The sequence below is a fragment of the Propithecus coquereli genome, unplaced genomic scaffold, assembly GCF_000956105.1.
Source record: "Propithecus coquereli isolate 6110/MARCELLA unplaced genomic scaffold, Pcoq_1.0 Scaffold19, whole genome shotgun sequence".
Lineage (NCBI taxonomy): Eukaryota > Metazoa > Chordata > Mammalia > Primates > Indriidae > Propithecus > Propithecus coquereli.
Window position 1 is genome coordinate 3,159,966 of NW_012143856.1, and position 22,127 is coordinate 3,182,092.

Sequence of the window (22,127 nt, forward strand, 5' to 3'; positions counted from 1 at the left end):
TTAAAGAATAAATTATACCTGATATAGAGAAATTCTAGAAAATCGTACAATGTCTGTTTTCTGTAGTTTTCCTTCAAACTAAATAAATGATAGAAAAGAAAAACATACTCCACCTTTCTGTTTTGGATTCATTGTCAATTTTGTACTGTTCAAACTCTTGGCTAAGAGACTGTAGTTTTTCTTGAAGTATCTTTTCACGTTCTATACTTCCTTGATAAAATTTCATCTCTTTTTCCATTGCTTTTACTTTTTCTTCCATATCCTTAAATTCATGCAGAATTAGATAGCTGACTCCACAATACTTACAAACTTTTTCTTCAGGTGACATCTAGGAAATAGAACATATACTTACTAAAATGATATTTTTTAAAATCTGAAAAATAAAGTTCAACAGAAAATATTATTGCAACCATGCTGGTCAAATGAAGTAAATATATAGTGTACTATGCCATGGAGCAATAATTATGACATTGCCTACATCTGTATAAAATTTTTTAAACTGGCATATTGACTCTGACACAAAATCTTAGAATTAGAAGAGTCTTACAGAGTAATTATTTCTCCATGGTATCTCTAAGAAAGATTTACTCTTGAAATATTTTCCAGAAAATAAAACTTAAAATGGTGAAAACATCTTTACAATTGTTGTCTTAAGATCAGTTTTCCGTGAAGTGGAAGGAAATCTCTGGCTTTTCATTGCCAGCTGTCTGTGATCCTGGAGATGCCTCTTGGCTTTTTCAGATCTTATTTTCCTCCTTTGTAAAATTATGGCATTGGACCAAATGAACTCTAAGTTCCTGTTCAGTTTCAGCATTTATGATTTTTATAGAACTTAACATTTTGTCATAAGCCTAAAAATAGGAAAAACACTTTGAACCTAATCTCTTCTCCCTAAATCAGTTCTTTTCTCTCAGTACATATGGTTATACCCATTTTATAGATTATTTTTAAAAACCTGAGACTACTGAAGTTAAATAACCTGCTAATATGTGGAGAAGTTGGGACTAAAACCCAGGTCTACTTTAAACCAGCACCTATGCCTTTAACCATTTGTATTATATTTATCTACCAGGTGTATGTCAGCTAAATCTTCTTATTTTCTTCAGATAAAGTGGCCAGCATATGGGCAGTGAAAAATGGAATTTCAGCAAAGTCAAGAGAGAGAGATAATTCTTTTTTCTTTCTCAAGTAGCCTCTGCTCATTTTGCTATTCACAAAGGATAAGAGACAGCTTCATAAAATACTTGCTTCAGGGCAGTAAATTGAAATCAATTCTTAAGTTATTCAATGAATATTTACTCTTAATACAACCTCCCTTGAGACTGTAAAAACTGCTCCTGTAACTAAGAGTGGTTGCCACCATATCTGCCTATCAATGCCATTACACAAATGTTGGCTGGAAGAAATAAATTTTTATAAAGTAAAATCTGGCTCATTTAAACTTTAATAATAAAAATTCTAAATTAAACACCATAATACAATACCATGGGATATAGATGAATGACTACATCAATCATCTAATTGCCACTGATATCAAATTTATAGATTCATAAAACATGAGGCTTGAAAGAAATCATAAAGATAACCTGGTTCAAGCTCTAGATGGGTTCATTGAGTTTATTCCAACCTAGGTATGTTGTTGTTCAGCCTCTATTTTAACATCCCAAAATGCTGGAAACTACTTTCTAAAGCAGCCCTTTCACCTTCTGCCACTTTTGTCTCTCAGGAAATTCTTTCTCACGTTCATCCCAAATCTGTCTCCCTGGAGCATCCATTGGTCCTAGTCCTCTTAGTAACCACGTGGACCAACCCCAGGACTCTTTCCCACAAAAGTCTTTTTAATATTTAAAGACAGCCATCAGGAACAGTCCACGTCTTCTCCTCTCCAGGTCAACACTTCCAATTCCTTCAGCTTAGTTTCTTCCTCATTCTAGATTTCTCTGAACTTGTTCCGGTGTTCAATATGTGTTTCAAAGTATGGTGCCCAGAAATGAATAGTTCAGCTTGGTTGGTCTCACTAAAACAGAGTAAGAGAGGACTCAAACTTCTCACATTCTATTTCATTAGTAATATCATTAATAATATTAATATCTTCTAATGCAAACTTAGATCACATTGGTCTTTTGTATTTTTAGCAATTATATGCTGCTATTATATACTATAACTGGATTTTATATTAAATAAAAAAATACTGCAGTGAAAACCCACGTCTCATCTTACTGAATATACCAAGCATTCCCTTCTCATCTATTTCCTCCTTTTAAAGAATCCACTTTCCAGAGCCCTGGCTGCTGCTATGTCTGGTGACTATGACTTCCTCTACCCACCTATCCTAGCCACGGGTGATTAGTGGACCAGGACTGAATATTGGACACAGAAGCACCAAGCCCTAAACTGAGATGAGGCAACTAAGCCTGAAAATGTTGAAGATCCAGGCATTTAGGTCACTTCTGAGGCAGCCATAAGAGAAAAGGGTCATGTACAAGATACAGAGTAAGCCACACTACTGGAATGAGAGAGAAGAATGAGTAGACACACAGAGAGAAGCTGAGACAAAGACACTGTGGTTCCAGAGAGAGAGAAAAAAAAAAAATGGAATCAGTCACTGTCTTATACCCGATGACCTTCCAGTTCCTCACTTCAGTCCCTCTTAAGATGTAGCTGCCCTGATTGTCCTTTAGGATCCATGCCCAATCTTCCTCTACTATTTTCTCTCTTCTCCTTTAAGCTACCTATTCCTTGAAACCAATACTTTCCATTCTATTATGTGAGCATTTGGCTTTTCAGATCCAAGTGCAGAACTACAAATGTAAACATAAATATATGTATATGTCTTAGGCTCAGCCTTTAGCTATTACTTTTTGTATCCAGGAAATTCTAAGCTTTGTGTCTTTTGCAAATTTGATCCTTATAAGTCATTTTATCCCTCTAATTCATTGATTTTAAAATGTTGAATATGACAAAGTTGAGGACAGATCTCCATACCCTGTCATATCACCTTGGTTGATACTAATCCATTACTCAGTACATTTCAGGTACAACTCTTCATCTTGTTATTAAACTATCCAATTATCTTTGTAACTAGCCTATATTTATTTATACTATCTCCAGGAATATTATGACACGCTTTGTCAAATGCCTTCATAAAGTCCATATATTCTATGCCTAATCAGTTCCTGGGTCTAGTAACCCTATACAAAACTTAATGGCAAGGCCTATATGCTAGCTCTTAGTGAACATAAAATTGGTCCAAGGGTTACTGTTTTCTCTAATATATCCTTACAAACCACCCTTTAATAATATATTCTAAAATCTTGTCAAGGATTAAAATAAAGCTCACAGGTTGTAATTTATGGGCATTTTATACATAGAATGGTATTTTTACATTATTCTCTTACTTTCTACATGTCCTCAAAGATAACCAAGAGTGGCTCAGCAATCCCATTCAAAGATACTATTAACCCCCAGAAATATAATTTACTCAGGTCAAGAGACCTGAACTAATTCAGAACAGATGGGTATTTTTTTAAAATCCCATCTTGGGTTTTGGTTCCTTCCTGTTAATTTGAAAAGTATATTGCTTACTCCAAGACATTTCATCCTTAACTCTTGCTTATTAATCATAGTTTTTTCCATTCTCCTGGCAAAGTGCACTATCCTTATTTTAAAGAAAACTCTTGATGAGTATATACTATTTGCAGCCTGATGCACAAACAGAACTAGTATAAACTTCATATTGTAAAAGCTATTAGATTGTTATTTCATCATAGCAGTCAAAGGAGGAAAAGCTGAAATAAGTGAAGCAATGCATTTTAGAGAATAGGTGTTCTAGAAGTTCAGCAAAAGAAAGAGAAAACATGATATTCTTTATGCTCTAGGAAACAAGACAATAAAATTATAAAATAATTTCCACAAAAGCTGTCTCTTGACCTAGTACAATCCAAATCACTAAGGGATCTGTTAAATAAGTATATTGCACAAAAGTTTTCAATGCTATTAAATTGTAAATAATTTCTGTAAGCAAACTACACCAGAAAAAATGTAATAAACCTTTCAAATTTAGTGTCTGTATGTACTAATTAGGGCATTTTTTTGAAACTTGAGAAAATATGAATACTGTAATTATGTTCCCAAACGAAGTAAGTGAAAGTTATCTGGTTTTTTTGTGAAATATAATTTATGCTTCATTATTATAACTTGTGTTACATCATCTTCTCATTTTGAAAGTAAAATAATGACATGCTGTCATTCTTGACAAAAGGGCTATCATTAACAGGATGTTTTTGCTTCCTACAAGATTCACTTTGAGGAGACATTAACAATTCGAGTATATTAAACAAATGTAGAACCATTTGAAAATAAATTACAAAACAAACTTCTCAAATGTAGCGTTTGTACTTTTAAAATTATAGTTATTTAATATCAAAATGATATAAATTTTTTAAAAATTTAAATTAGGCCTCAGATCCTTTTCAGAGTTCCTGCCTATACTTTAACTAGCAAAGGCACTCAGTACCCTCCTGCTGCCCAACTGTGGCATTTCTCTGCTCCAAAAATTGTCCCTCTTTCTTCTCCACCCATCCCATGCTTTCTGTGCTTAGACAAGGAGAAAAGAAATAAACTAGTTCACAAAAGCAAGAGTAACAGCAGTATAAAATGTTAATCCTTCTAAGAGGTTTTACATTAAAAAAGATGCCTTTACTCAAAATGATGAGTGTCTAAGTAAATATCATTCAGATTAGGAGAAAGATTTTGAGATAGGACAGTGGACACTTCAAGTCATTAGTCACGCAGACCACCTGACCACTTCATAAGGCCATCGGTACCCTTCCTCATCATTAAGTCGACTTACTGCTCTATAATTTAAAAATCAATTTGGTAAAGGGCATCTCCCAAAACACCTACAGCTATATGGTACTTAATAGTAAAAGACTGAGTGCTTTTTCCTTAAGGCTGAGAAAAAGGTAAGGATGTCCATTCTCACTGCCCTTATTCAACATAATGCTGGAATATCTAGCCAGAGCAATAAGGCAAGAAGAGAAAATATTATAAAAGTTATGCATATTAGAAGGAAGAAATAAAACTGCACCTATTTGAGATGACATAATTATCTACATAGAAAATCCCAAGAAATCTATAATAAAACTGCTAGAACTTATTAATAAGTTCAGTAAGGTTACATGATGTAAGATACACATAGAAAAATAAACTATAATAAACTGTATTTCTATATACTCCCAGTGAGCACATGAACGCTGAAATTAAAAATACCAAAAAAAAAAACCAAAAACCAATACCAATTACAATTGATCAAAAAAATTAAGTCCTTAGGTATAGATATAATAAAACATGTACAGGATTTGTATGCTGAAAGCTACAAAATGCTGATAAAATAAACTGAAGAAGATCTAAATAAATGGAAAGACATACTATGTTTATGGTTTGAAAGACTCAAAATAGTAAAGATATCAATTCTCCCTAAATTGGGATATTGCAATTCCTATCAAACTCCCAGCAAGATGTTTTATATAGACAGGATTATTCTCAAATTTATATATAATAGAAAGCCAAAGTAACTAGAATAGCTAAAACAATCCTGAAAAAGAAGGATAAAGTGGGAGGAAACATTCTACCTGATTTTCAAGACATACTGTATTGCTATAGTAATCAAGATTATAAGGCACTGGTAGAAGGACAGACACATCGATCAATAGAAGAGAATAAAGAACCCAGAAATAGACCTACATAAATATGCCAAACTGATTTTGACAAAGATGTAAAAACAATTTAATGAAGAAAAGACAGCCTTTTCAACAAATGGTGCTGGTACAATTGGATATCTACAGGTTAAAAAAAAAAAAAGAACCTCAACCTAAACTCCACATTTTATATAATCATGGATTTAAATGCAAAACATAAAAATATGATTTAAAAAAATGACAGGAGAAAATCTTCAGGATCTAGGCCAGTATTTCTTACACTTCATACCAAAAACAGGATCCATAAATGGAAAATTTAATACCTGGATTTCATCAAAATTAAAAACTTTTGCTCTGCAAAAGACCCTGTGAAGAGAATGAAAAGACAAGCTACAGACTAGGAGAAAATATTTGCAAACCACACATCTGACTAGTATCTAGATTATAAATAATTCTCAAAACTCAACAGTAAAAAAAAAAAAAAAATTAGAAAATGGGCAAAAGACATGGAGACATTTCACCTAAGAGGATATACAGATGCCAACTAAGCACATGATAAGCACATGAAAAGATAGTCAACATGATCAGTCATTAAGAAAATGCAAATTAAAACCACAATGAGATTTCACTTCACACCAGTGATAACATCAAATGCTGATAAAGATATAGAGAAACTAGATCACTCATATATTGCAGGTGAGAATGTAAAATGGTACAGCCACTCTGGAAAACAGTTTAGCAGTATCTTAAAAAACTAAACATGTAATTACCATAAAACCTAGCAATTGTACTCATGGGCACTTATCCCAGGAAAATGAAAACATATGTTCACATAAATGAATGTTTATAGCAGCTTCGTACATAATACCCCAAAACTAGATAAAACCCAGATACCCTTCAACAGGTAGGTGAATGGTTAAATAACTAGTACATTCATACCATGAAATACTACTCAGCAATAAGAAGGACTAAACTATTAATACATACAATAACTTGAACGAAGCTTCAGAGAATTACAGAATGAAAAAAGCTAATCTGAAAAGGTTACACACTACATGATTCCATTTATATAACATTCTTGAAATAATAAAATTATTGGAGACCAGATCAATGGTTGCCAGGGGTCATAGATTGGGAAGAGGGAAGAGATTGGGGAAGTTAAGATGAATGTGGTTATAACAGGGCAACATGAGGAATCCTTGTTGTGATGGAACTGTTCTGTATCTTGACTGTATCAATTGTCAAATATCGTGGTTATGATACTATACTTTAATTTTACTAGATGTTACCATTGGGTGAAGCTGGGTGAAGGATACACAGGATCTTGTGGTGTTATTTCTTACAACTGCATGTGAATCTACAATATCTCAAAATAATAAGTTTAATTTTAAAATAATAAAAATAAAAATCAATCTGGCACTAAAATACTAGAGATAAATCTATAAAGACATTTTATTGAGCAATATCAGAAATGCTGGCTTTATAATATATAAATTATACATGATACACCTATGTCTATCTAAATATACTTGCAAAGTATATTTCCTGCAATATCTATCTTCCCACTGGGAAACTTCACCTTAGTAAACTCTATGACCTTCTATGGCTAGTTAGCCAAAGTATTTTTGACTGCAAATTGACAAATTCAGATTTTTCAAGATTCACAGTAATATTTTTAAAAAATTCTTTTTCCTAATGAACTACCTTAGGTCACAATAATAAGTGAATAGTCTTTCCAAAAATTATACTGCTTCCTATTCCTTTTGTCATAAGGTTTTGAAATTGCAATTGCTTAAAAATACACTACACATACACATTACAACTTTCCCAGGATGCTAGGTCTGACATTTCTAAGACCATTTTCTTTTCCTTTTCTTCTACTTTAACTCAATATAAAATCTGAACCTAGCCATAGTGGCCCAAAATGACCTGGAAAATTAAGGTTTTTTTTCTTTTCTTTTTTTTTTTTTTTTCTGGTAATGACAATCTGCGCTTGGAAATATAAAACTGTTATTCTGAATAAATTTCAAAGTTCCAAAGTACTAAAATTACTTTACTGAAACAGGACAAAATGAGCTGTTACTGCTAGGGAAAGGGATTGTTACCCCAGAAAGAACACTGTGCTCTCCAGCCCTTGCATAGCCATTTCTGTTTTGTAAAATAAACAACTCTGATCTCTTTATTTTACTTTGTGTCCTGTGTTAATAAAGATCTCCTCAAGCTAAAATCCTATTAGAAGTATTCACTTTGTCAACATTTTAAGAAACAAGAGAGATCGGTTTAACTTTTGCAAACTGATTTTTTCCACTCACTTGTTGCTGTTGTTTTGACTTCTGCATATGTCCCCTAGCAAAAACAGCAAAAGGAAAAATATTTATTGCTCTTTTCTAAAAAGAGGAGTCCATATGTCTCTAAAATGGATTGACATTCATGAGTGGAAGAGATATACAATTATAGTATTACTTTGCTGATCTTTATATAAGTGTTGTTTCAGTTTTAAATTGTGGCAATAAAATCCTAAACCCAGAATTGTATTATCATTATAAATGCATTCTGCTTTTAGAATACTGGATGAAAATTCCAGCAATGCTGGTGGTTATCTGAGGTCAGAGACAGGTAGGAGTCAGCTCAGCCAAGAGGGCAAGCAGATTTAGAGATATGGTCCAAGTATATACAGAAGTAAACTGTAAAGTCCAGCAGTAGACAAAGGGGACAAACGTGATCTTGCTGGCCAGCCCATGTGTCTCTTTCACATTTTCTGCCACTTAAGGAGATGGAAGTCTGAGAAGTGTTCCATGCTCAGTCAGAAATTCTGATAAAAAGCAAAAAGACCTGGGAATGAGAGATTATTTTACTCCTTTTTCCCTAAGATTCCCTGAGGAGATGAGAACCGGGGAAGATGATTTAAAAATCTTAGCCTTTTAATCAGGCAATAGATTTCTAACTATAGCTTATTATCATCATCCTTCTTCTCTACACTTTTCTTTCGTGGCCATTTCCCCCACCACCTTTACATTTTCTTACAACTCTCCTTTTTCTACTTTCACTCATTTTGCTATTAATAGTACAGTGCAGTACAGTCATTTTCATGTTCTAATTTATTAACCATCCATTTCCATATCATATAGCAAAAGTACAGAAAGAAATAAATAGGAAAGGCTCTCCCTTCACCTTTTTTCCCCTGATTTTTATACTATCCTTCCTTGCCTTTGCAGGGAAAAAAAAGGAAACACAGCAGGGACTTCTCTATAAAGAGAAGCCAGCACAAAAAGTACACCTAAAGTTAACAGAAGATGCAGATCTGTTGAAAATGAAATTATAAAAAAAAAAAGAAAAAAAAGTTAACAGAAGAAAGGAAAAAAAAAATCCTTTGGAAGACTTTTGAAAGACTTCTCTGTCTTCTCTGCACGCTGATCCACCCACCTCAAGTCCTTTTTTCCTCCAATAAAGAAATAGAGCACAATTTCCAAGCCATTATGAAAAAAATATTTGTTTTCTTCATCTTAAAAATGAAACAGTTCTAATCTAAACTACTCCTGTTACTACTTTAAGCTATACATCTATATCTCTAACATTATTTTACATAGGATGATATACACAAACTGACTAGATATGCTGCCCAATCACTAGACAATTAAGTTAAAAATTACAGACAAAATCTAGATAAATCAAATATAGGTAAGAAGTTACGAAAAACAAATATTTACTTTAAATGATTGTGCTATTATAACTTTTGGGATGCATATACATATTTTGGTTACTTTATAATCAAGCACTCAGAAAAAAGGCTGGCACATGACAGATATAATAAATATTTGTTGTATAAGTGTATCTAACTTAGCTCTGAAAAAGTGCTAAGCTGCACTTTACATTTTAAACATTAGGCAGGCCAAGGGATACAACCAGCATACATGTCCAAGACCTTAGGCAGCTGAGCCTCTCCTGGAGTTCCCACTTCTCTGCACTGCCTGGACAGGTGCCTGCCATTCCTACTTCACACTCCGGCCATGAATTTACGAAATGCTTGATTTTAGCATTTTTTAAACAATTTACTTATAAAGTACCTCAAACATGAGAGAACACACTCTACAACTCTCATAAAAAATCTTGTCAAAATAAATACATATTTTATGTTTTCAAAACACTAAAGTTGTTAAACATTCTCTAAGTTGGCCAGCTTTCATCAGAAAGCTTCTGGTCCTTTGGCCTGAGATGCCTTACCTGCTGTCTATAGAAATACTTGGCCTTCAAAAACCAACTCCAGGCCAGGCACGGTGGCTCACGCCTATAATCCTAGCACTCTGGGAGGCCAAGGTCCGTGGATCCTTTGAGCTCAGGAGTTTGAGACCAGCCCAAGCAAGAGCGAGACCCTGTCTCTACTAAAAATAGAAAGAAATTGGCTGGACAACTAAAAATATATAGAAAAAAAAAGCAGCCGGGCATGGTGGTGCATGCCTGTAGTCCCAGCTACTCGGGAGGCTGAGGCAGAGGGATCGCTTGAGCCCAGGAGTTTAAGGTTGCTGTGAGCTAGCCTGACGCCACGGCAGTCTAGCCTGGGCAACAGAGCCAGTCTAGCCTGGGCAAGAGAGCAAGAGTGAGACATTGTCTCAAAAAAAAAAACAAAACAAAACAAAAAACAACTCCAGTTCCTCCTGCATAAAGCTCCCCCTTTGACCATCCTTCTCCATTCTCATAGCAGATACTAGCTTATATGACACTTAAATCATACAGTGTCTTGTAGAAATTTTTTTTTCATGTCATTATATATTCTCTTCCTGACAGGTGATTAGAGCTTGAACTGTAGATATTGTTTCTTATAGATTTTTTTGTTTTGCTTTGCTTTGTTTCTTTTAATCTCTACCACATTTAGGCTAGTATGCAGTTCGGGGTAAGAGAAAGGATATTCCATGTCTTCAAACAATATAAGTGCCATTTCTCAGGTGAACATAAGCATAGCTGAGCTCTCTCTGTGCTTAATCTTTTATACCTAAATTAAAAGGTAAAGAGAATTGAATTCAATGATTTAAAGGTCTTCTCTGGTAACTAGTCTTCCCTTCCAATTCCTGCTAGGTTGCAGTTTGCATAAATCTGAAGGACAGGCAGCAACAGTAAGCATCAAGTTAAATCAACAGCATGATTAATACCAACGGGCAGCCCAAAGAAACATGCACAATGGACAAAAGCATATCTGAGAGTTGACTGCAATTTCTAATTAAAATATAATGGATTGGAGGTTAATTAAGAGTTGAGTGTAAATTCACTGTAAAACCTGAATGATTAATGATAGCTAAGGTTGAGGTTTTAACTCACAATTTAAGTCAATCATCTTCAAAGAGGTATTTTTAAAATTATACTGTTAACAATGTATGGGTTGCCAAACTAAATACGGGAGAAATGCTTTTGTCTGAGGACAGATGTAAACTAACAAGGAGGAGAGTAGCATAGAAACTGTGAAGAACTGACTGTTAACCAGATTAAATGGGTTGATATATAGTTGACTCTTGAACAACCCTCACCCACAGTCAAAAATCTACATGTAACTTTTGACTTCCCAAAAACTTAACTGCTAATAACTACTGTTGACCATTAGCCTTACTGATAATAGTCAATTAACATAGATTTTGTATGTTATATGTATTACATACTGTATTCTTACAATAAAGTAAGCTAGAGAAAAGAAAATGTTGTTAAGAAAATCATAAGGAAGAGAAAAGATATTTACTATTCATTAAGTGGAAGTGGATCATCATAAAGGTCTTCATCCTTGTCTTCATGTTGAGTAGTCTGAGGAAGAGTAGGAAGAGGCAGGGTTGGGCTTGTCTCAGAGGTGGCAGAGACAGAGAAGGTGGAAGGGGAGGCAGGAGAGACAGGCACACTCAGAGTACTTTGAGGAAATACATCATAATTTCTGACTTTTTTGCTTTTTCATTTCTCTCAAAATGTTTCTATATGGTACCAATACTTCTTCCAACATTTGCTTTAGTTGCAGTGCCCATATCATAGAAGGGTCCATGCCATTAAAGAAGTTAAAAGCAGTCTTGAATAACTGGAACCCTTCTGGCAGAACATCTAATGTCAATTGTTTTCTGGTACTGTTTCTTCTATGTCTTCTTCCTCATCATCTGGCACTGGATCGGAAACACTCATCTCCATCAAGTCATCTTCCATTAATTCCTCCAGTGTGGTGTCTATTAGCTCTTGAATTTCTCCAAGATCAGAATCTTAAAACCCTTCATCCCCACCTTTTTTGCCATATTCACAATCTCGTGATTTCCCTGATTGGCTCTGTTGTAAATCCTATGAAGTCATGCACAACATCTGGACACAGTTTTCTCCAGCAGAAATTTATCGTTCTGGGCTTGATGACTTTCACAGTTTTTTCTATAATGATGGCATCTTCAGTGGTGTAATCCCTCCTGACTTCTATGATGTTCTATCAGGGTTCTCTTCCACAAAATTGACAATCCCTTCCATAGAATATTGTGTGTAATGAGCTTTAAAGGTTCTTATGATCCTCTGATCTAGTAACTGAATTAGAGACATTGTGTTTGGGGGCAAGTAGGCCACTTCCACACCATCAGTGTTGAACTCATGGAGTTCCGCATGGCTAGGGGCAATGTCTAAAATCAAAAGCACTTTAAAAGATAGTCCCTTACTGGCAAGGTACTTCCTGCCTTCAGAGACAAAGCACTGATGGAATCAATCCAGAGAAAGAGTTCTCATTGTGCAGGCCTTCTTGTTGTACAACCAAAAGAATGGTGTTTCTCTTTTCCCTTCAAGGCTCTGGGTTAGCAGCTTAATAGATAAGGACAATACTGATCATAAACTCAACTGCATTTGCACAAAACTGTAGAATTAGCCTATCCCTTCCTATGTTAAATCCTGGTGCTTGCTTCTTTTCCTTATTAGTAAATGTCCTCTGTGGCTTTTTTTTCCCAGTATAGGGCACTTTCGTCTATATTAAAAACCTGTTCAGGCAGATATTGTTTCTCCTCAATGATTTTCTTGATGGCATCTGGGAATTTGTGTGCTGCCTCTTGGTTGGCAGTAGCTGCTTCTCCTGTTATCTTGATATTTTTTAAGCCAAACCTCTTGCTAAAATTATCAAACCATCTTTTGCTGTCATTAATTTCTCCAGCTTTAGATCCTTCACTTTCCTTTTGCTTTATAAAACTTTAAAAAAGTTGTCATATAATGATTTCATCTTTTTCTCAAATATTAGAATCTAAAGGGATGACTTTCTTATAGCAATCCTGCACCCACATAAAAATTGCATTTTCAATATGAGGTAAAAAAAGTATTTCTGAAAAAGGGCAAAGTTTTTGCACCTGCCGGTGTAGCTACAGCTATGGCATCACAAATTTCCTTTTCTTTTTTTACAATGGTCCTTACGTTGGATTCATTTATCTTGAAATGGTGGGTAACCACAACTGCAAACCTCAATCTATAGTACATATCAAACAATTCAACTTTTTCTTGTAATGTCATGACTTTGCTTCCTGAAATACTTCTAGCATCACTAGTGGCACTTTATATGGGTCCCCTGGTATTATTCGAGGCTTATAGTACTGCACTAAACATGATGAAAAACACACAAGAACAGCAGGGGATCACTTTTTACTAGAAAGATGAACGTGGAGATGATTAGTGTCACATGACATTTTAAGCAGATAGTCACAACAATTGAGCTCACCGCAATAGTAACAGGAAGTTGCTATGAAATTATTCCAGTAGTACACTATACAACAGTAAATTTTATGCAGTTATGATTTAAGACTATATCTTTACATTTGTTTATATTTCTCTTAACTGTGAATGGCACCATGTACAGTCTGTGTGCATAAGTTTTGATATACTGTAACTTTTTATAATAGATTTATATATATAGTATTTGATACAAAAGATTAGTATCTACATATTTTTTACACATTCATGATAGATCTAACTTTTTCTTAACTTTTTCAATATTTCTAGGCTACGTGGTTCATGTGTTTTTTTAATTGTTGCAAATCTCAAAAAAATTTTCCGATATATTTATTGAAAAACATTCGTGTATAATTAGACCTGTGCAGTTTGATTCAATGTTGTTCAAGGATCAACCATATATGACAGGACTTAAAAAACAGTGCGTGGCACACAGTAAGTGGCAAGAATTAACATAGGTGAAATCGCATTATACAGAGACACAGAAATCTAGCTTCATAAAAACTTACAAACATGAACATTTCTGGGGCCTTCTTTTCATTAGGGCTCTACAACTACCTGGTCAAATACTGTACTGGAACTACATATTTGTCTTCTTCCACAAGAACAAAATTCTTTACATGTAATTGAATTCTACAATTCTGCCCATCATGATGATTCCCTCTCCCACTCCACCAACTCATTCAGATCCTGTGACCAAAATAAATATAATATCTCTGAATTCATGTCCCTAGGTTTTAAAATTCTGTAACTGCTAAAATGCTCCTACTGTTATAATAACAGAATATAATACCGTACCTTTTGGATTTCTTCAGGTAAAGCATGCATGGGAATGTGACGATCCATAATTTCCCAAAATATACTGAGACAGCTCTGAAGCAAAACAATCTAAAAACATCGGTAGCAATAGTCAGATTTGAAATGTTGTAAAGAAAATTCAAATTAAGATGATTTATAAACTCTTAGTATTTTGGGATCAATGGGGATAACTGTTTCAACAGTTGTTTTATCAACTCAATGTCACAAGGTACAATTAGGGTTTTCTCAGCTATTAGGCCAATAGAACAAGAAAGAATTATAGAAAGAAATCACTGAGTTAGAAATTACATTTTCTCTTTTGTTAGAACTTCATAGTCTAATAATAATTTCTGTTGAGGTTTACTAATTATTTGTTTTGCAAATACAAAATAACTGTAAAATTTTAAATAGACGTTTATTTCAGTATATTTTTTTAAATCATCAAGTTTTTTTTTTGAAAAGCCGCTAGGAAAAATCTAAATATGGTATTTAGTTCAGCAAATGGTAAGAACAGCAATTGTGGCATGAATGCTGGTTTAGATGATGAACTACAGAAAAAACATTTACAATTACCAGATTAAATATGATATGCAGGCACTGAACAGAAGAAGAGTGGTCAAAGCATTAGAAGTGCCAATTTTATCTAAGATGGACATTTATATAGTTGTATGCAGATATTTTATGTTTAACAGATTTTCTTTTTCTAATAAAAGCAATTCAATATAAAACTCTATCACTATTTTCATAAAACCACAGGTGATGAATGGAGAAATACTTTGGGTTCTTTTTTATTAATCCTTCCCAAATGTGTAGAAAGAATAGACAGTCTAGTTTCAGGGGATATTTATATATATCTAAGGGTGGGGAGCAGAGTCAGATAATACAGGCATAATTCCATTGCAGGGAAGAAGGCCTGAGGGCCATGAGATATACACAAGAGCAGAAAGAAAGAGTTCAAGAAAGAAAAATGTCTTATGTTTAGTATGTGGGTGGGGAGTTAGTGAAGACTTCCTCAGGTTTACATTTGATCAGGCCAGGATTTTGACAAAGATAGACTAGAAAGGCACAGTACTCTATCAGCTAGAGCAACCCCACCTATAGCAAGGTGGCAGGAAAATTGTAGTTGACAAAAGTCCTATAATGGCATTATTCTTGAAAATTGTGCAACCATTGGTGGAAGAGAGGATACCTCATCAGGTGTTAACACAAATACTTATTTCAATGAGTTGCTATTTAAAACAAAGAACTAATGAGATTTATGTCTTCCCATATAAAACATAATATGACACGGGGTAAGGGGAAGGTAAAGGGAACTGAGGTCAATTATGGAGGTAAAGTTAACTATGTTAACATAGGCCCAAATGGCCAAGTACATAATCTGATGTTTGGCAGATTGTCACAGTTATGTGGCAAGAGCCCAGAATGCTCATTATTTTTATTTCTGCCATTTTACAATGGATTTGCCATCCATAAAATAAAATGGTATCATCTTCAACTCTCCTAGGAGTAGAATTTTTCCTAAAATTACCAACTAAAATCTCCTTTTAAAGTTTCACCCATTAAATTATTTGATAGCATGGATCTGAGTGACAGTATAAGTAAAGCATCAGTAGAACAGTTTTTATTTAGTACCTTCATTGTGAATCTAATCCAACTTTATGGCCTTAGTATACTAAGAGGAAGAATTGGGTAGGTTCTTATTATTGAGGGAAAATTAAAAATAAAATATCCTGCCAACCCGGAAAATTATCCACAATGCAGAAAGACATCAATTTTTATTAGTAACTAAGCATTTAACTAGACTTCACAGACAATCTGCTAATGAAATCACAAAGGAAATCCCACTCTATTACAGCCAAGGAGACACAATTCATTACACACATATTCTCAAGAAAATTGGTAATTTGTCATGTTAAGAGGACTTAACAGTTTGCTATATGTTCTTTTATTGTTCATGTTAAATCCACCTAGTATTGGGGACAGCCATCTGTGTTAGCTAATTGCCTTCATCCGAAAGAATTCATATGTCTGTAACTAAGCAAGTGGTTACAACTATTAATAGGAGTAAGGCACCTAAACTACCAAAGTGATAAAGAGATTGATGTTTTACATTGTAAGGAAATGGCTTCCAGGCCCTCAATAAAAGGATTCCTGAGTCTTTGCAAAGATTTGCATACCTATTACAGGAACAAAGAAAGCAGTCACAAATACTAGGTTTCTCAGTAAAAAGAAGTGTCTCTTTCCCGTTTGACAACAGGGAAAATTTGCAATTTTTAATTTACTCTTAACATTATTTTGCGTGTTTTATCAAACAAGTCCCTTTAACTTTCACATTACACCTGTGTAGAGTGCCCTTTTGCAAAAAGAGGTGCGGTGATAACTGGCTGTGGATTACTTAGGTGTTTGTGAATCTGCTAACAAGAACATGATATTTTTTTAAACCCTGAAACGTCCTTTCTCACGCCAGTGTCACGCTGGGCCATTAACTCCCGTTCAGCTTTCAGGCTCTTACGTAAAGAACCATTCCCTTCGCGTAAATCACCCAGCAGGTCCGGGGCAGGTGAAGGCGGGAGTTCACGTCCTTACAAAGTCCTAAAGCAGCGGGATTTTCCAAGCATGAACCAACTGCAAGGCCAGACAAAACTGCTGGAAAGGATTTGAAATCTGTCCCTTTCTAACCCCGTTCCCTCCGGACTGGCTGAAGCCGGAAGAGAAGGAGGAGGGAGCGGGAATGAGGAGGCAGAGCCGCACATTCCTAGAGGCGAAGGCGGGGCGAAGGGTCGGGGGTCAGGGGTAGTGCCTGGGTAGGGCGGGCTCGCGGAGACCAGGCAAGGGCCGCAGGGGAGCACGGCGCCCCACCCCCTCACCGGGGCACCGCAGCTCAGCTTTCTGGCCCTCTCCCCTGTGCGAACACGCTTCCGCTCCGGAACTGCATCCCGGGGGAACTGGTCATCCGGAGGCTGAGCAAAGCCATCGTCGCTCACCTAGACCTCAATTCCGCCGAGTGCGAAACGGCTTTCCCGGTCTCCCGGGTGACCGCGCTGCACGTCGGCCTGACGTCAGGGCGCGGTGACGTCACGGCCCACGCCTCTCGCCGACGCGGAAGCAGAGCTCCCCTGCACAGCCGCGATCCTCCGGCGGAAGCTGGAAAGCTCTGGGAAGGGGTCGGCGGAGTGCTGTGAGAGGGAGGGAAGGGTATCGAGGGGTAAGGCTGGAGTCTTCGTAGCTGCTGTTGAAATGAAGGAAGACGTCCCAGTCCCTTGGAGGTTGGGGAGGGGCTGCCGGGGGCAGGGGGTCGTAGTCCTACCTCTCACACCTGCCTCCGGGGCCTGTGTGGCGGACACAGCTGTGGGCGATTACTGTTCTTGATTAGAGGAAGAAATGGAAAAAAAGATGCCTGTAGAGGTCATGAGTCTAAAGGGAAGCTCTGTTCTCAGTCATTGCAGCGAGAGCAAATTAATTGGAAAGGCGTTGTGAAATTTTCATTGTAGTCCAAAAGTAGTCAAGATGAAGGGCTTAGTTCAAGAAGTATTTTGAGACCCCTAGTCCACGCTTTATTTATTTATACAAGGCTGCCCACCCTTACACGCGACCGACTTCTGTTCATTCATACATTCATTCACAAAGCAAGTGTTTATTGATGACCTACTACACGACAAACACTGCATCCTGGGATAGGGTGATATTCTAACTAATCCAGGCAGGAGCAGCCATTGGTGTGATTAGCAGGCGAGTCATTTGTAGCCAGATCTCTCCTTTTTGAGGATTACATAAGGTCCAAACTACAGTTCTTCCAGGAACCAAAGAAAATATTCACAGCTGCTTAGCAGGGAAAGAGACTGATTACTATTGAATAAAATGAGATTAAGGAAATACAAAGAAAATTAATGAAACCTGTAAATTTCAAGAAGTGATTAGATGATGCAGAGCAGTGCTGGTACACTACTCTAACTGCTTATTGATAGCTATTAATGAAAATGACAGCATGAAGAACTGAACACTTTCTAAAAGCCTTGTTTCTCAGGGCACTAAAAGTCTAGGAGATAGATACACCCTGTACATTTAACCTGGCTGGTATTTCTGGCCAAACTTTACCTACCATTGATTTTTCTGTTTACACTCCCTCAAAGAGGCCCTCATCTGGGAAAAACGAGCAATAATTGAAGGACTGAAGAAAGGATTAAGTGGCCCAGAGGACAACCAACCAAACGGTCAGGTACAGCATGCTTAGGAGAAGCGCAAAGAACTTTAAGATCTATTCATTCACATCATGTTTCTTTGAGGAACAGTGAAGGTAGGACTGTTCCCATTTTGTAACAGTGGAGGTTTAGATACAGGGCACAGAAAACAGTTCATGCAAATATAATACGTTGAGTGCCTTTGAAGCAGAAATGCACACCTAAAGCAAGATCACTCTGTTCTAAGGCTAGTTTTGCTAGTAGCAGTATTAGGAACAATAATAATATTTATTGAGTACTTTGTGTATAAGATATGAAAAGACAATACTTTAAGGATGGGGGAGCATCCAGTAAATCCAGTAAAAAGGCTGTAATTCACTCTGGTTTAATTTCATCTGTGTTTATTCATCTGCATATTTCCTTTGAGACCAATTTCCTTTCCACTGTAAATTTCCCTTAGAACTACACTGTCCAATAAGGTAGTCACATGTGATTATTTAATCTAGTTAAAATGAAGTAAATTTTAAAATTCCATTGCTGTATTACACTAGCCACATTTCAAGTGCTCAGTAATCACAGGTTACTGTGTAAGATAGCACAGATACAGTAATAGAACATTTTTATCATTGTAGAAAGTTGGACATGATAGACCCAGTAAGAATGTTAAGGGGGAAAAAGTAGGTAAGTTATGAAGAATAGCCTTTTTAAAAGGATAGTAGAAAAAAGTATTATTCCTGAAGAAGACAGTACAGATGAAATGTGACAGGGTACTACAAAATAGGTTTTTTAAAAAAAAGCCACCAAGCCTGTCCTCTGTGTTGGTGTTTTTTCTTGTCTCTGTTGGTCTCAGTCTCTCTCTTTCCAGGTTTCTCTCTTGCTCTCCCTGATCCTTTTTCCCACCCCATTACAGGCCATACTAGAACTGAAGTGTAATTTAAAATATTCCCATCATTGAGCATATTGAATAAAGTTTTGTGTTATCCCATTTTCTTAATTTTTCAATGGGCTAAGTTGTGCTTTTTACTGTGACTTCTAAAAATAATTCAGTAATAACCAAATTACATTCATTTTAACTTCTTTTATGACTCTTTATTATTTTTTTGCCCTGTAAGTGAGGGGGGAAAAGCACTCTCTAGTTTTTGAAATAGAGTATCTGTAAAGTGACTAAACTAGGACTTTCTACATGGTCTGCAGACCTTTGTGTTGGTTTATAAGAACATACATAGTGTCTACTTTTGTTACTGTTACGAATTTACCTAAGATATTTATCCAGCAGGGTGTTGTCATTCATCCCATTCATTTTGGGAGCAGTTTAATGCTCTCTCCTCTTCACCCTCCCCACCCATGAAAAGCATATATGAGAACAGGTATTTTGTCTGCAGTTCTGATTAAAATGTCATGAAGTCTACCCAAGATTGCTAATTTTAAAGTGAGCTCAGAAATGTACAAAAGGAGCATAGCAAAATTACATTTAGCCTCAACTTTATTTTCATCTTGTGAAGCAGAACATAGTACAACTCTGTCCCCTCAAAAGTTTGAATAAAACAGATGCAAGTAACCCTCCCAGGTTGGATGCAACCACACTTTCACTGCTATTTCTGGGTTCCATCCAATGAGGGGGTGGGGAAGCTAACATTTTTGAAAAGCTAACATTTATTGGGCTCTTTCAATTTGCCAGGCACTTCATACACAATGTCTCATTTAATTGAGAATCCTTCCAAACATAACTTAGTCAGATCCTACCTATTGTTTACTTTTACCCAAACAATGGAAGTGATTGAGGGCATGGCCCAACATGTGATCACAGAAGTGTACTTGGACCGAATGTGAGTATAAGTGGAAGCACCTGGGCCTCACATAGCATGTTAGTTGACTCTGCCAGCCAGCTAGAACTCATGGGGCATAAGCCCATGGTGGATTAGTAACATGTATATATTCAAAAAGTATTTAATTCAGTAAACTTAACTTTGTCTTATACGTATTGTCTTTATAACTTCTCTGATGTAGCTTCCAGTTTTCAAAAAAGTCAGCTACAAGGGACCACTTGATTTGTTTTACTTACCACAACACATTTTCTTCCCATTAAGATGTGGATTGGATTTTATTTCCTAATGTAATTTTTTTTTAACTAAACTTCTATCAACATTTAAAATTTTAGACTGCTTTTATAAAGCTGCTTTGCATATTTTGGACCCCAAATTACTCAAGTCTGGAGGTGGCATATATAACAAAATACTATTTGTGGATTTATGCTCTGTATCTTTTTGAATCCATCATATTTAGAGTATAAACTTTAGTACCTAATAAAATAAATGTCACATGTTTAAATAGCATTTCTCTCTAGGAGTTCAAATGCTTTGTCATCTGTGCAGGAATAAATTGTGTACTGAATTCTTTTTAGCCGTGAGAATATGATTATTGAACAAAGTTTATGGTAAAAACGAATCAGGCCTTTAAATGATGTCTGCTCTCAGATATTAAAAGTAAGTCAAGCACTACAGCAAAACCTTTGATGATTTAAATGTATTTCCTTGTGGCCTGTTCACTACTGATAAGAGCTTTATCCAAAAATGCAGTATGTACCAAATACAACTTAGTATTTGTTACATGAATATATTTTAAAACACAAAAAGAATAAAGCTCTAATGATACTAACTTAACACTTTTATAATGTATTTGATGTTCAAAAATATAGCACTGATAGCTCTTAAAGAGATTATTCTTTAATGTAAATTACCCAAATTCCTTTTATTAAACTCTTAGCATCCATGTTTGGCCTATAATAAGCACTTTGTAAATGTCAATGAATTCAAAGACTGAAAACCGATAACTGCCTTATACATTTAAAAAATAACTTTTGTAGAATTTATTATTTGCTTGTTTAGTGGAATTATTGCTTTTTTATTTCAAAAATTTCCATAGGATTCTAATGAAGAATCTTAGAATCTAACTTACATTTGTTTTGATAAATGATTGGCAGAAGTGATTTCATTGTCCCTTTGTAGAGATGAAGCTCATGTTTCACTACCTGTAATTTTAGGTAGCTATTGAACTTATAGGAAACTAAGTATAGCAAGCTTCCTGTCATTTTGTTATGTCTCCAATAATAGAAAATTTTAATGCCATTCAATAAGGAGTTGTAAATCATCTTAAAGATATTTTCTTGTGAACTATTGATATAAAATATCAAGCATTTTATTAGATCTATCAAATGGATGAAAAAGATTAAAATAAATATAGTACCCCTGGTTTGCAAGGATATAGAGCAACTAGCACTTTTAAACATTGCTGTTAGGGTCAAAACTTAGACCATTTATTATATTTTAAACCCCTTTAAATGTTCAAAACTGTTACAGTGGACACTTGATTCTTCTTCCTTTTGTTCAGGAATTCAGACCTGTGTACCCCCCCCCATGTCCTTCCCCCAAGCACACATGAATCAGCCCAAGTCCTGGAGTGAGTTCAGATTAGATCATTTCTGTTAGTTCCTTCCCCTTTATGAGTGATTAAATCAGGAATGGGCCTATGACCCAGTACTGACCAAAGAGGCTCCAAGAGAAGGTTGTTGGAAACTTTGGCAAAGTTCTTTCTTATTACCACATATATTCAGTGTTCATCACAGTCTTATTTATGTTTAAAAATAGGAAATACGAAAATGTGAAATAAATTGATTCATTCAAACAATAAGATTGTACAGCTGTTAGAAATGATGATGTGGTTCTTTGGTGATGTGGTAGAATGTCCCAGC

At 35.6% G+C, this 22,127-nt stretch overlaps 1 protein-coding gene across 1 annotated transcript in view; it reads right to left on the bottom strand.

Moving 5' to 3' along the window:
* The window catches only part of LEKR1 (leucine, glutamate and lysine rich 1), a 191,813-nt gene extending 174,559 nt beyond the window's left edge, over positions 1-17,254 (bottom strand). The window contains exons 1-3 of the mRNA XM_012642881.1: positions 17,186-17,254; positions 14,202-14,291; positions 114-328 (exon numbers count right to left, since the gene is read on the bottom strand). Coding sequence (XP_012498335.1) covers positions 114-328; positions 14,202-14,249 — 263 coding nt within the window. The 5' untranslated portion in view covers positions 14,250-14,291; positions 17,186-17,254. The remainder of the gene's footprint in view (positions 1-113; positions 329-14,201; positions 14,292-17,185) is intronic.
* Positions 17,255-22,127: the final 4,873 nt, after the last annotated feature.